Source organism: Trichechus manatus, unplaced genomic scaffold (assembly GCF_000243295.1).
Source record: "Trichechus manatus latirostris isolate Lorelei unplaced genomic scaffold, TriManLat1.0 scaffold00026, whole genome shotgun sequence".
NCBI lineage: Eukaryota > Metazoa > Chordata > Mammalia > Sirenia > Trichechidae > Trichechus > Trichechus manatus.
The window spans coordinates 4,174,827-4,187,266 of NW_004443962.1; the positions used below are offsets into that span (position 1 = coordinate 4,174,827).

Here is a 12,440-nt window from a genome sequence, read left to right on the forward strand (position 1 = left end):
GACTGCTAATGGGTACAGGGTTTCTTTTGAGGGTGATGAAAATACTCTGGAATTAGACAGTGGTGATGGTTGCACAACTTTGTGAACATAATAAAAATCAGTAAATTGTAGGCATTAAAACGATAAAGTTTATGGTATGTGAATTTTATCTCAATTTAAAAATTTAAAAAAATGTAATCACCTGTCTTTAAGAACTGGCCTCTGGAAATAGAGAGCTGTCAGGAAGTTGTGAGGAATTACTGATGCCCCAAGCTGGAACATTCCATCTGTGCACTGGGGCACCCACAGCATTGCCAAATCACCCACGTGTCAATGCAGCTTATCTGTATGATGATCCCCGGACTATGTTATGAGCTTTGCTTTATAATTTCAATACATAGTCTGTGGAATTATTCAAAGTTTACTGCATATGATACAATAACAATACACAAAGTTATTCCCTACAGGTCCATAACTATAGATTTCCATGAGAAATTCAGCACACAAGCTACTACAATTGTTTCATCAATACATTATAATTTAAGAGTTTTACTGCTGAATGTGTTTGGTAAAACATACATTGTTCTCTAAATAAATTCTATAGTATAAAATGTCAGCCTATCTTTTCAAAAAGTTTCTTATTTCAGGGTACGTTTCGGTTTTTTTTTTTATTATTTTATTTATTTTGTTGTTGTTGTTGAGAATAGACACAGCAAAACATACACCAATTCAGCAGTTTCTGCATTGTTATGGATTGAATTGTGTCCCCCAAAAATGTGTGTCAACTTGGCTAGTCCATGATTCCCAGTATTGTGTGACTGTCCACCATTTTGTCATCCGATGTGGTTTTCCTATGTGTTGTAAATCCTATCCTCTACGATGTTAATGAGGTGGAATTAGTGGCAGTTCTGTGGAAGAGGCAGGACTCAATCTACAAGACTAGGTTGTGTCTTAAGCCAGTCTCTTTTGAGAGAGAAGTTAGCAGAGAGACAGGAAGACCTCATATCACCAAGAAAGCAGCACCTGGAGCAGAGTGCGTCCTTTGGACCCAGGGTTCCTGTGCAGAGAAGTTCCTAGACCAGGGGAAGACTGATGAGAAGGACCTTCCTCCAGAGCCAACCAAGAGAGAAAGCCTTCTCCAGGAGCTGACACCATGAATTTGGACTTCTAGCCTACTAGACTGTGAGAGAATAAACTTCTGTTTGTTAGAGCCATCCACTTGTGGTATTTCTGTTATAGCAGCACTAGATGACTAAGACATACATGTACCAGTTATAGGGCACATTTCTTTGATCATCTATTTCCCTGACTCATAACGTATTTGAAAGTTTCATTCAGGTGCAAGGTGCCTGCTGCTCCAACAAGTAGGAGAATCTAATGCATTTCCATCATCACCTGTTTGTCGTTAGCTTCAGCACAAGACAGCCAGCATCGAACTCTACATTCAGGCTTCTCTCAGTCCCCATCTACGAGCTGAGGTACTCATCTTTTCAAAATCACCCAGAGATTTGCTCTTGCATTAAAAGAAACTCTGGAAATTCCCCCAACGAAGGTATAGAGCTCTAACATGGAGTGATGTAATCGGTTAAGCACTTGACTACTAACCAAAAGGCTGGCAGTTCAAACTCGTCCAGAGGCACCTCGGAAGGCCTGGTGATCTGAAAGGTCACAGCCTTGAAAACCCTATGGCGCAGTTCCACTTTCTACTCTGCACACATGGGGTTGCAAGGAATCAGGACTGACTTGAGGCCAACTGGTTTTTTGGGTTTTTGCTTTTGTTTGGTTTTCAGTCACTCCTAGTCCTAAGCAAGGCACCCTGGTGGCACAGTGGTTAAAACCTCAGGCTACTAAACAAAAGATCGGCAGTTCGAATCCACCAATCACTCCTTGGAAACCCTATGCGGCAGTTCTACTCTGTCCTATAGGGTCTCTATGAGTCGGAATCGACTGGACAGCAACGTGTCTGGCTTGATTTTTAGTCCTCAGCAAACGCTCCTACTGAAATTCCACAATCACTTTTAAGTGTAGAATGCATATGGCTTTCTTCTTATTCCTAACTTGCCAGCTGAAGACTTGAACAATCCAGCCTCATGCTCTGAAGAAGGCTGAGGTTTGATGGAAGGGGAGACAATTATGGAGAACTCTTCAGGATTTCTTCGGTTTAATTAATATAGTCATCAGTCAGTCAGCTATAACTATTTATTGAGAGACTAGGTAGAATGTGCTGGGAACTGTGCTGGGGATATAATGGTGATAGGGGAGGTGGGAGCACTTCCACTTCCCTTATTTCAGCTTCTGTACAAAGGTCACTGCTCTAGACCAACCCTCTGGGCCTCTTGCACCCCTGCATCATCCAGCCCCCCTCCCCACCACACAAACACCTCCCTTAAGGCAGGAGGAGAAACTTATCTGACGGGTAGGTTTGGGAGGCATGTCTGCCCAGCCCGTCCTCTCCTTCTCTTCTGGAATGTGTCTGTGGGGAGCCTACCTGTCCCTCAGGGGAGGCAGATCCTTGTCCAGGCTGCCTATCCCTGGAAAGTCTCTCTGGTTCTCATGTCCCAAGTTAGGAGGCTGCCTGTCTCCTGTGTCTGTCCACCACTTCCCACTCAGACTAGAAATAGAGTGGCATCTATGGGGTTCCCTCAAACCTCAATAGATGAACAAGGTAAATCAGGACCTTGCCCTTATGGAGGTATACTCTAATAGGAAGAGGCAGATTGTAAACAAGTAAATAAGACAGTTATTTTCTCCCATCCAAGGCATTCACACTTGTTCTCTCTGCCTAGAACTCTCTTCCCACGAAGTCCAAAAAGTTCACTCCCTCACTTCCTTCAGTCTCTGTTCAAATGTCTGATCAGTGGGGCATTCCCTGTCCACCCTATACAAAATAGCCAACAAACCCCCCATCTCCACTGCTGAGACCAAAAAATACCAAAACCAAACTTGCTGCCATCCAGTCGACTCCGACTCATAGTGACCATATACGACAGAGTGTAAATACCCAAAAGGTTTCCAAGGAGCAGCTGGTGGATTTCAAATTGCCGACCTTTTGGTTAGCAGCCGAGCTCTTAACCACTGCGCCACCAGGGCTCCACCGCTGACACACTTCCTAAATCCTTGTTCTTGTTGTTGTTAGGTGCCATTGAGTCGGTTCCGACTCATAGCGACCCTATGAACAACAAAACGAAAAACTGCCTGGTCGTGCGCCATCCTCACAATCGTTGTGCTGGAGCTCAGTGCTGCCCCCACTGTGTCCATCTATCTCATTGAGGGTCTTCCTCTTTTTTGCAGACCCTGTACTTTACCAAGCATGATGTCTTTCTCCAGGGACTGATCCCTCCTGATAACAGGTCCAAAGTATGTAAGACATAGTCTTGCCATCCTTGCTTCTAAGGAGTATTCTGGTTGTACTTCCTCCAAGATAGACCTGTTCATTCTTTTCGCAGTCCCTGGTATATTCAATATTCTTCTCCAACACCACAATTCAAAGGCGTCAATTCTTCTTCAGTCTTCCTTATTCATTGTCCAGCTTTCGCATGCATATAATGCGATTGAAAACACCATGGCTTAGGTCAGGCACGCCTTAGTCTTCAAGGTGACATCTTTGCTTTTCAACACTTTCAAGAGATCTTTTGCAGCACATCTGCCCAATGCAATGACTCACTTGATTTCTTGACTGCTGCTTCCATGGGTGTTGATTGTGGATCCAACTAAAATGAAATCCTTGACAATTTCAATCTTTTCTCCATTTATCATGATGTTGCTTATTGGTCCAGTTGTGACGATTTTTGTTTTCTTTATATTGAGGTATAATCCACACTAAAGGCTGTGGTCTTTGACCTTCATCAGTAAGTGCTTCAAGTCCTCTTCACTTTCAACAAGCAAGGTTGTGTCATCTGCATAACACAGCTTGTTAATGAGTCTTCCTCCAATCTAGATGCCCCGTTCTTCATATAGTCTAGCTTCCAGGATTATTTGCTCAGCATAGATTGAATAGGTATGGTAAAAGGTTACAACCCTGATGCACACCTTTCCTGACTTTAAACAACTCAGTATCCCCTTGTTCTGTCCAAACAACTGCCTCTTGACCTATGTACAGGTTCCTCGCAAGCACAATTTAGTGTTCTGAAATTCCCATTCTTCACAATGTTATCCATAATTTGTTATGATCCACACAGTTGAATGCCTTTGCATCGTCATTAAAATACAGGTAAACATCTTTCTAGCATTCTCTGCTTTCAGCCAGGATCTATCCCACATTAGCATTGATATCCCTGGTTCCACGTCCTCTTCTGAATCCAGCCTGAATTTCTGGCAGTTCCCTGTCGATATACTGCTGGAACCGCTTTTGAATGATCTTCAGCAAAATTTTACTTGCATGTGATATTAATGATATTATTCGATAATTTCCACATCTGGTTGGATCACCTTTCTTGGGAATAGGCATACATATAGATCTCTTCCAGCTGGTTGGCCAGGTAGCTGTCTTCCAAATTTCTTGGCACAGATGAACGAGCACTTCCAGCGCAGCATCCATTTGTTGAAACATCTCAATTGCTATTCTATCAATTCCTGGAGCCTTGTTTTTCACCAAAGTCTTCAGGGCAGCTTGGACTTCTTCCTTCAGTGCCATCGGTTCCTGATCACATGCTACCTCTTGAAATGGTTGAACGTAAACCAATTCTTTTTGGTATAATGACTCTGTGTATTCCTTCCATCTTCTTTTGATCCTTCCTACGTCGTTTAATATTTTCCCCCAAAGAATCCTTCACTATTGCAACTCAAGGCTTGAATTTTTTCCTCAGTTCTTTCAGCTTGAGAAATTCTGAGCGTGTTCTTCCCTTTTGGTTTTCTATCTCCAGTTCTTTGCAGATGTCATTATAATACGTTACTTTGTCTTCTCAAGCCATCCTTTGAAATTTTCTGTTCTGTTCTTTTACTTAATCATTTCTTCCTTTTGCTTTAGCTACTCAACATTCAAGAGCAAGTTTCAGAGTCTCTCCTGACATCCATCTTGGTCTTTTCTTTCTTTCCTGTCTTTTTAATGACCTCTTGCTTTCTTCACATATGATGTTCTTGATGTCATTCCAAAACTCGTCTGGTCTTCAGTCATTAGTGTTCAACACGTCAAATCTATTCTTGAGATGGTCTCTAAATTCAGGTGGGATATACTCAAGGTCGTACTTTGGCTCTCGTTGACTTGTTCTAACTTTCTTCAGTTTCAACTTGAACTTGCATATGAGCAATTGATGGTCTGTTCTGCAGTCAGCCCCTGGCATTACGCCAACTGATAATACTGAGCTTTTCCATTGTCTCTTTCACCAGATGTAGTCAATTTGATTCCTGTGTATTCCATCTGGTGAGGTCTATGTGTATAGTCACCATTTATGTTGGTAAAAAGAGGTATTTGCAATGAAGAAGTCATTGGTCTTGCAAAACTCTATCCTGCAATCTCCAGCATCGTTTCTAATACCAAAGCCATAGTTTCCAACTAGCGATCCGTCTTCATTTCCAACTTCCACATTCCAATCACCAGTAATTATCAGTGCATCATGACTGCATGTTTGATAAATTTCAGACTGCAGAAGCTGGTAAAAATCTTCAATTTCTTCATCTTTGGCCTTAACGGTTGGTGTGTAAATTTGAATAATAGTCATATTAACTGGTCTTGCTCGTAGGCATATGGATATTATCCTATCACTGACAGCACTGAATGTCAGGATAGATCTCAAAATGTTCTTTTTGACGATGAATGCAATGCCATTCCTTTTTAAGTTGTCACTCCCAGCATAGTAGACCATATGATTGCCCTATTCAGAATGGCCAATACCAGTCCATTTCAGCTCACTAATGCCTGGGATATTGATGTTTATGCCTTCCATTTCATTTTTGGTGATTTCCAATTTTCCTAGATTCATACTTCATACATTCCAGGTTCTGATTATTAATGAATGTTTGTAGATATTTCTTCTCATTTTGAGTCATGCCACATCAGCAAATGAAGGTCCCTAAAGCTTGACTCCATCCACGTCATTAAGGTTGACTCTACTTTGAGGAGGCAGCTCTTCCCCAGTCATCCTTTGAGTGCCTTCCAACCTGGGGAGCTCATCTTCTGGCACTGTATCAGACAGTGTTCTGCTGCTATTCATAAGGTTTTCACTGGCTAATTCTTTTCAGAAGTAGACTGTCAGGTCCTTCTTCCTAGTCTGTCTTAGTCTGGAAGCTCAGCTGAAACCTGTCCACCATGGGTGACCCAGCTGGTATCTGAATACCGGAGGCATAGCTTCCAGCATCACAGCAACACACAAGCCGCCACAGTATGACAAACTGACAGATGCGTGGGGATCTAAATCCTTACTCTGCTTTATTTTTCTGTATATATAACTCAGTTTTCTCAGTATAACTTATCACAGTCTGACCCATTCTATAGTTATTTGTTTAAAGTCTGTCTCAAACACATCCTATGCCCGGAATGTAAGGTCCATGAGGGCAGGAACTTGGTTTTGTTCACTGGCACCAAGAGCAGTGGCTGGCACAGGGTAAGTGCTCACTAACATCAAATGAATAAATGAACAAATGAGTATGTGCTACAAAAACAATGAACATGGTGATGGGCTAGACACTGAGGGCCAGAGTGGGAACCGTTTTAGTTAAGAGGCTCTGGAAAGGCCTTTCTGGGCAGTTAACACCTGAGCCGACAACACAGAAATACAGGTACACTCAGCACGATATACCAAAAAGAAGCAATACCACACCCCTATGCAGGTGTACACAGTGGCTGGTGAGCTCTGTCAGGCCTCTGCAAGGCACTGGCCAGTCCAGAAAAGGCGTGATGAGATGCCCCCAGGGCCCTGGATGACATGACCACAGAAGCAAGGTGCTCCAAGGCCTGCTCATTGCGTTTATCTACCCAGAACTCAGCAAAGTGGACCCAAAACAACAAACAGCAGCACTGGGCTAAATGCTTTACAGCATCACGGCATTTAATGCTCATGCTGCCATGCGAGCTGGGTGTGTTAGTCCTCATTTACAGCCAAGGCTGTAGAAGCTCTGAGAGGCAAGGTGGCTCACCCACTGTCACCAGCTAGTAATTCCTGTCTCCTCCCTCAGTATTGTCTCACACCCAACCCACTGGGTTTTGCAGCAGGACAGGATGTGCCCAAGGGTGACACTAAGTGACAGGGGCTCCTGGATGGCAGCAGCTATGTCAGACCCATGCCTGTGTCCCCTACTACTGTGAACTCACGGCCCCACACACAGCAGGTGCTGGGTCATTCTGGGGCTTCACACAGGGTGGGCTCCTGTGGGGCAGGGTCAGGCAGGTGTGGCACAGACAGCTGTTTGCCTACCCCCAAGCCCACTCTCCTTTCCTTATTAACCGAACCTTCAGCTAGGTGCGGCTATCCAAGTAAGCCCTGAGTGTAGAGAAAATTGTTGCTGAGGTTGGAGGGGTGGGAAGGGGGAGCTCCAGTGCTTTGGCTCTCCCTCCAACCTGCTGCTGCAACACAGATGTGATGGCTGAAGCCCTAGCAGCCATCCTGGACCATGAGGACTCGGGCCACTTCCTTGGGACGGTGAAACAGAGAGCTGGAAGGAGCTGAGGACTCTGATGACATCACGAAGCCCCTATGCCAGTCCAGGAATGCTATCTGTGGGCTTATTTTAAATGAGGAAAAAAAGTTAAACTGTGTTTAAGCCACCATTATTTAGGGTCTAAATGGTATGTTCTGTCAAACCTGGTACAGCAAGGAAGGCTCATGCAAGAGAAGTCCTGACCTAAGTTTTAGAAATGTGTGGTTCCACTTGACAAAGAGCCTGAGACGACAGATGGCTCAGACTCAGAACAGGTTAAGTTCCATGAGATGGGACGGCCTTTCCTACAGCTGAAGGAGGAAAGCTGGAAAGCTGAAGCCAGCTACTGTGGGTCGAGCATGTTGGAGTGATCTCAGACAACAGGTTGGCCAGGAGCCACTGGAGGCTCTGAATGAAGTGATGTGATAAAAGCAGTCTTTTAGCAAGGTGAACCTAGCAGCCTTTCCCAGGCCAGCAAAGCCAGAATAGCCTGGATGAAAGACAGCTGCTCAAATGTTTCCTGAATGCCTGTGCTGCCCAAGCAGACTACACGCCAGGCACTGCACTCCCCGAAGAGAAGCCGGCAGAGGAAGGGAAATCTAAGCTAGGCCTGAAGGATCAGCAGGAGAGCACCAGGCACTCCTGCACCCCTGACAGCAGGGAACCCCGAGCCTGCCTACACAGCTCAGGACATACCCAGAGTCCCAGGCCCCACCCAGGAGATCCTGACCCACAGTCTGGGCTGGGGCCCAGGATTCTGTATTGTTAGTTTGTCCCCAGCTGATTCTGATGCAGCTAGTCCGTGGACCTATGCTACAATCTAGACCAAAAAAAAAAACAAAACACCAAACCCATTGCCATCGAGTCAATTCCGACTCATACCGACCCTACAGGAAAGAGTACAACTGCTCCATAGGGTTTCCCCTTGTGGTTAGCAGCTATAGCTCGCCGTAGCTGTTAACTACTGCACCACCAGGGCTCCAATGCTATAGTCTAGAAGCAGCTCCTAACCTGGTGCCTGGAACGTAGTAGGTTAGGATGTATATTAAATAAGTAAAAAAAAATAATAATAATTAATTAATTAATATACTCTTAGGAAATAACAGACTAATACATTTTGGTAAGAGTTTCACTATAGTTGAAACAAGATTTTCTGGTTTAAGTGAACGGGATTCTAATCTTTAATTAACCAGAATGGGTCACTAGCAGTGTTCTATGATCTAGCTCAGCAAACCTTTCAGTTAGAGTGCGTTGCAGTGTCACATGAAAACGGCTTGAGAAGAGACTCTGGGCAAGGGCACAAGTTGTAGTCAGCTCACTGTAGCCCTGCTCTGCGTCCTGCAGACAAGGAGGAGTCCTGGAGCCCACCCTCAGCCCCAGGCTGAGCCATCTCTCCAGCCAGCTGAGAGGGCACGGAGCTGCCTTCCTCTACCCAGTGAGTTCTAACACTTCAAGTCAACTCTCCCTGGTAGTAAATAGTTCTCTGAACCTTATCTTACAATAGGGGAGCATTCCTTAAAGGGGAAACAAGGTTGAAAGGAAAAAACATTGCCTAGGACGGGGGCTAGCCCCAGCTGCGTCAGTAACTTCCCAGGAGCCATGGGCAAGTTTGTCCTCTTCTTGTGCTCTAGGCCCTCAGGGATCTCTCCCAGCTCTGAAGTGACCAGGGTGAGAATTTCTACAGTTTCCTTCTTCCTAATTAATACTGAAAAAATAATTCTCAGTATAAAAGTCCACTCCCATATGAAAACATGGTGTCAGACGCAAGGGATACAGCATTTAGGATGACAGTCAGGGTCCCTGTCCTTACGGAGTTTATAGTCTTAGCAGCGTAGACAATTAATTCAACAATGACATAAATACAACTATGCTAAATGTTACTAAGGAACGTTTGGTGCTGTGTGAGCGCAGGCTCAGGAAAGGCTCCCAAGGAAACAGCACTGAAGCTGAGGCCTCAAAGCAGGGTCCCAGATAAGGGGGGTGAGGGGTACTCTAAGCAGAGGGAAAGGCATGTGTGAAAGTGGTGCCTGGAGAAGCATCCTCTTCAGGAAAACTGCAAACCTAAGAAGCATTAAACCACAAAGAAAATGAAGCCAATCTTTCCGAACCACACAGTTAAAGACAAAGGAGCACCTTGTCTCACAAACAGATCACAAAATGCGAACTCAAAGTAACGGGAGCAATCTCAGGCCAGGACTAATAAACCCGAATCTGACCACTGACTGTCATGTGCCTTGAAGCCCCAACCCTCATGCCTCAGGGCCACATCAGTTCCCTCGGGTCATTTGCAGCTGACTGGAGGCTTTGGGTGAGGGCTGTTGCTCCCAGAACAGGGCCCAGCTGAGGAAGAGATTCAGAGCATGAAACACAGACTCCAAGAGGGGAGCCTGCTGCTGAGGCCAGACCTGCCCCTGAACCAGTATTTCTGGCGCTGATAGATATGTGCCAGGCCTTGGGTATGGGGAAGGGTGAGAAAACAGGATGGAGTCACAGCACCAAGGGAGGTAGGTACAAGCGGGGAAAAGAACACATTGCTCAGCTAGGGGCCTGGTGTTGCAACGGTTCAGTGCTCGGCTACTAACCATAAGTCTCCATGGGAGAAAAGACCTGGCAATCTGCTCCCAATTATTACAGCCTTGGAAACCCTTTGGCGCAGTTCTACTCTGCCTTAGAGGGTCGCTACAGGGTTGCTATGAGTCAGAATCAACTTGATGGCACACAACTGTTCAGCTGGGGGCTCTTGAACAGGTCCAAGGAGGGGAGGGATCTGAAGATGAGCAAGACTTGGAAATAGAGAGAGAGTATCCCAACAGTGAGAGTGACATAAGCAGAGGCATGTGGGCTGGAAGCACTGGATGTGCAAAGAGAAGTCAGGCTGGAGCTCATGGTAAAGGGAAGGCAGATTGGGCCCGGGCTGCTACCACTCACCAAGGAAGTAAAGACAGGACAATGCTGATCTTTGGGGTGGTGTCTGGGGACCAAAGGCCCTCGGTCTTCTCCCTTGCACCAGTGCAGAGTTTTTCAAACATGAGGGTCGTAAGGATCACCTGGGACAGGTTGCCAGGCCCCACCTCCAGAGATTTCAATTAGGTAAATCAAGGCGGGAACAGCCTGCTCTGACAATGGCTCCCATGGGCCCTTCCAGCCTCGAGTTCCAGGACCTAGATTCTTGGCCTCCCGCAGCAGGAAGTCCAGGCCCAGGTGCCCTCCCCTGACCACAGTGGGTGTTCCTGCTGGGCTCATCGTTCTGCCCGGGGAGGACAGACTTTCCATGCTGTGGGGGGCGGCAGGAACGGAGAGCTGCTGAGGGAGACACAGACTGTCCCCAGGGACTAGGGACATTCTCAGAGGAGATGAAAGCTAAGTACAGAGTATCCTAGGGCCCAAGAGAGAAGGAAGGACATTCTGGGCAAAAAGTACAGCTTGTGGAAAGGTACATTCAGGACGGTTAAGATTTAAGGGGCCTGCAGGCAAAGGACGAAAGTTGAGGCTGGAGAGGAGGCCCAGGCCCACAGCCCTATCAAGAAATCAGAACTTGACTCTGTAGGCGACAGGAGCCACTGCAGACGCCTGAACGCTGCAGGATCCAGGCAGCAGCTCCCCTTGGTCACTCAGTGGGCACTAACACATGGAACGCTATTCTTGCTTCACATCTCCCGCCCCCAACTTCAGTCTCCGACATTTCATATCACCTACCACTCCTACCCAAAAATCAGGTCCCCTCTGTACAACTACCGGATCAAAATGAGGCAAGTAATGTGATGGAGGCAATTCCCGCCTAAGGCAGGAAGCTAATCTCTGACAAGCAGAGCCAGGCGGTGAAGTGAGATGAACGGGAGAGATGGAACTGCCCCCGAGGCAGGCTGGTCTAGCCTGGAAGAAGGCGCAAGCTCAGCTCTCCCCAGACAGTATTTGTACCTTAGAGCTTTCTCTCCCTCCCTCAGAGGAAGCAGCGTCTTCTCTAAATGGGTTCATGGCCCTTGAGCGCAAGGAAGAAGGAGGCATACGGAGGGGATGAGGCCGTTTACACAGGCTGAGTTTGGACTTGACCAGGTCCCATGAACTGCCTCAAGAGCTGTGTGAGAAATGTCCCTGCAACTTGAAAACACTTCAAGCAGCCTCACCAGGCCCGTCCTGCGGAGTTTGCTGAGGATGACTATGGGTGCTTTCAAATGACCTGCTCCATCCTCCAAAGTCAAAGACTGAAGAGAATGAAAAGAACAAGGTGCAGGCTCTGAAGGCACTGCCGAATCCTGCAACGCTAGCAGAAAGCTGAGTGTCAATTCTCCTGAGGGGGCCGCACTAAATGCGGGTGGGGAGAGGAAGGCGGGGCGATCAGCTAACAGGCAGCTCTACTCCAGGAACTGCTAAGTGGACCTTACTCCCGGCACGCCCCCAGCGTGAATGCACGTTTCGGGCATGGCCAGGGTAGACTTCCACAAGCGCTGGCAGCGGGAAGCCCGGCGAAGGCCAGTCCCTGTCTTCGCGAGCCCAGCCCGGCGACACGCTGATCGCGCAGAGGAAGAGGCGGACCACTGGCCGGGAGTCCCCAGCTGCGGCCCCGCTCACCTTGCACTTGAAGCCGGCGGCGGGCGGCAGCAGCTCCCGCAGCAGGACCTTAGCCACCTCACGGCTGGCCTCCTCGCTCACGAAGTGCAGGTTAAGCACCTCGTGCGCCTCGAACTTGGCGAGGCGCAGCAGCGAGCGCAGCGCGACGCGGGCCTTGGCTTGCAGCGCGGCGTTGTGTTCCGCCTTGGTGAACATCATCAGCAGGTGGTAGTCCACCGGGCCGGGCCCCCCGCCCTCCAGGCTCTTGGCCTTGGCGCCCGGGGCCGGCGCCGCAGAGCTCCGTGCCAGCTCCAGCGCGAGCAGCGAGGGCGCGGCGGGGG

At 47.4% G+C, this 12,440-nt stretch overlaps 1 protein-coding gene across 2 annotated transcripts in view; it reads right to left on the reverse strand.

Moving 5' to 3' along the window:
• XXYLT1 (xyloside xylosyltransferase 1) overlaps window positions 1-12,440 on the reverse strand; it is a 238,916-nt gene that overhangs the window by 226,240 nt on the left and 236 nt on the right. For both annotated transcript variants that reach the window (XM_023728725.1, XM_023728724.1), the window contains exon 2: window positions 12,121-12,440. This exon is cut by the window's right edge. In XM_023728725.1, coding sequence (XP_023584493.1) covers window positions 12,121-12,440 — 320 coding nt within the window. The remainder of the gene's footprint in view (window positions 1-12,120) is intronic.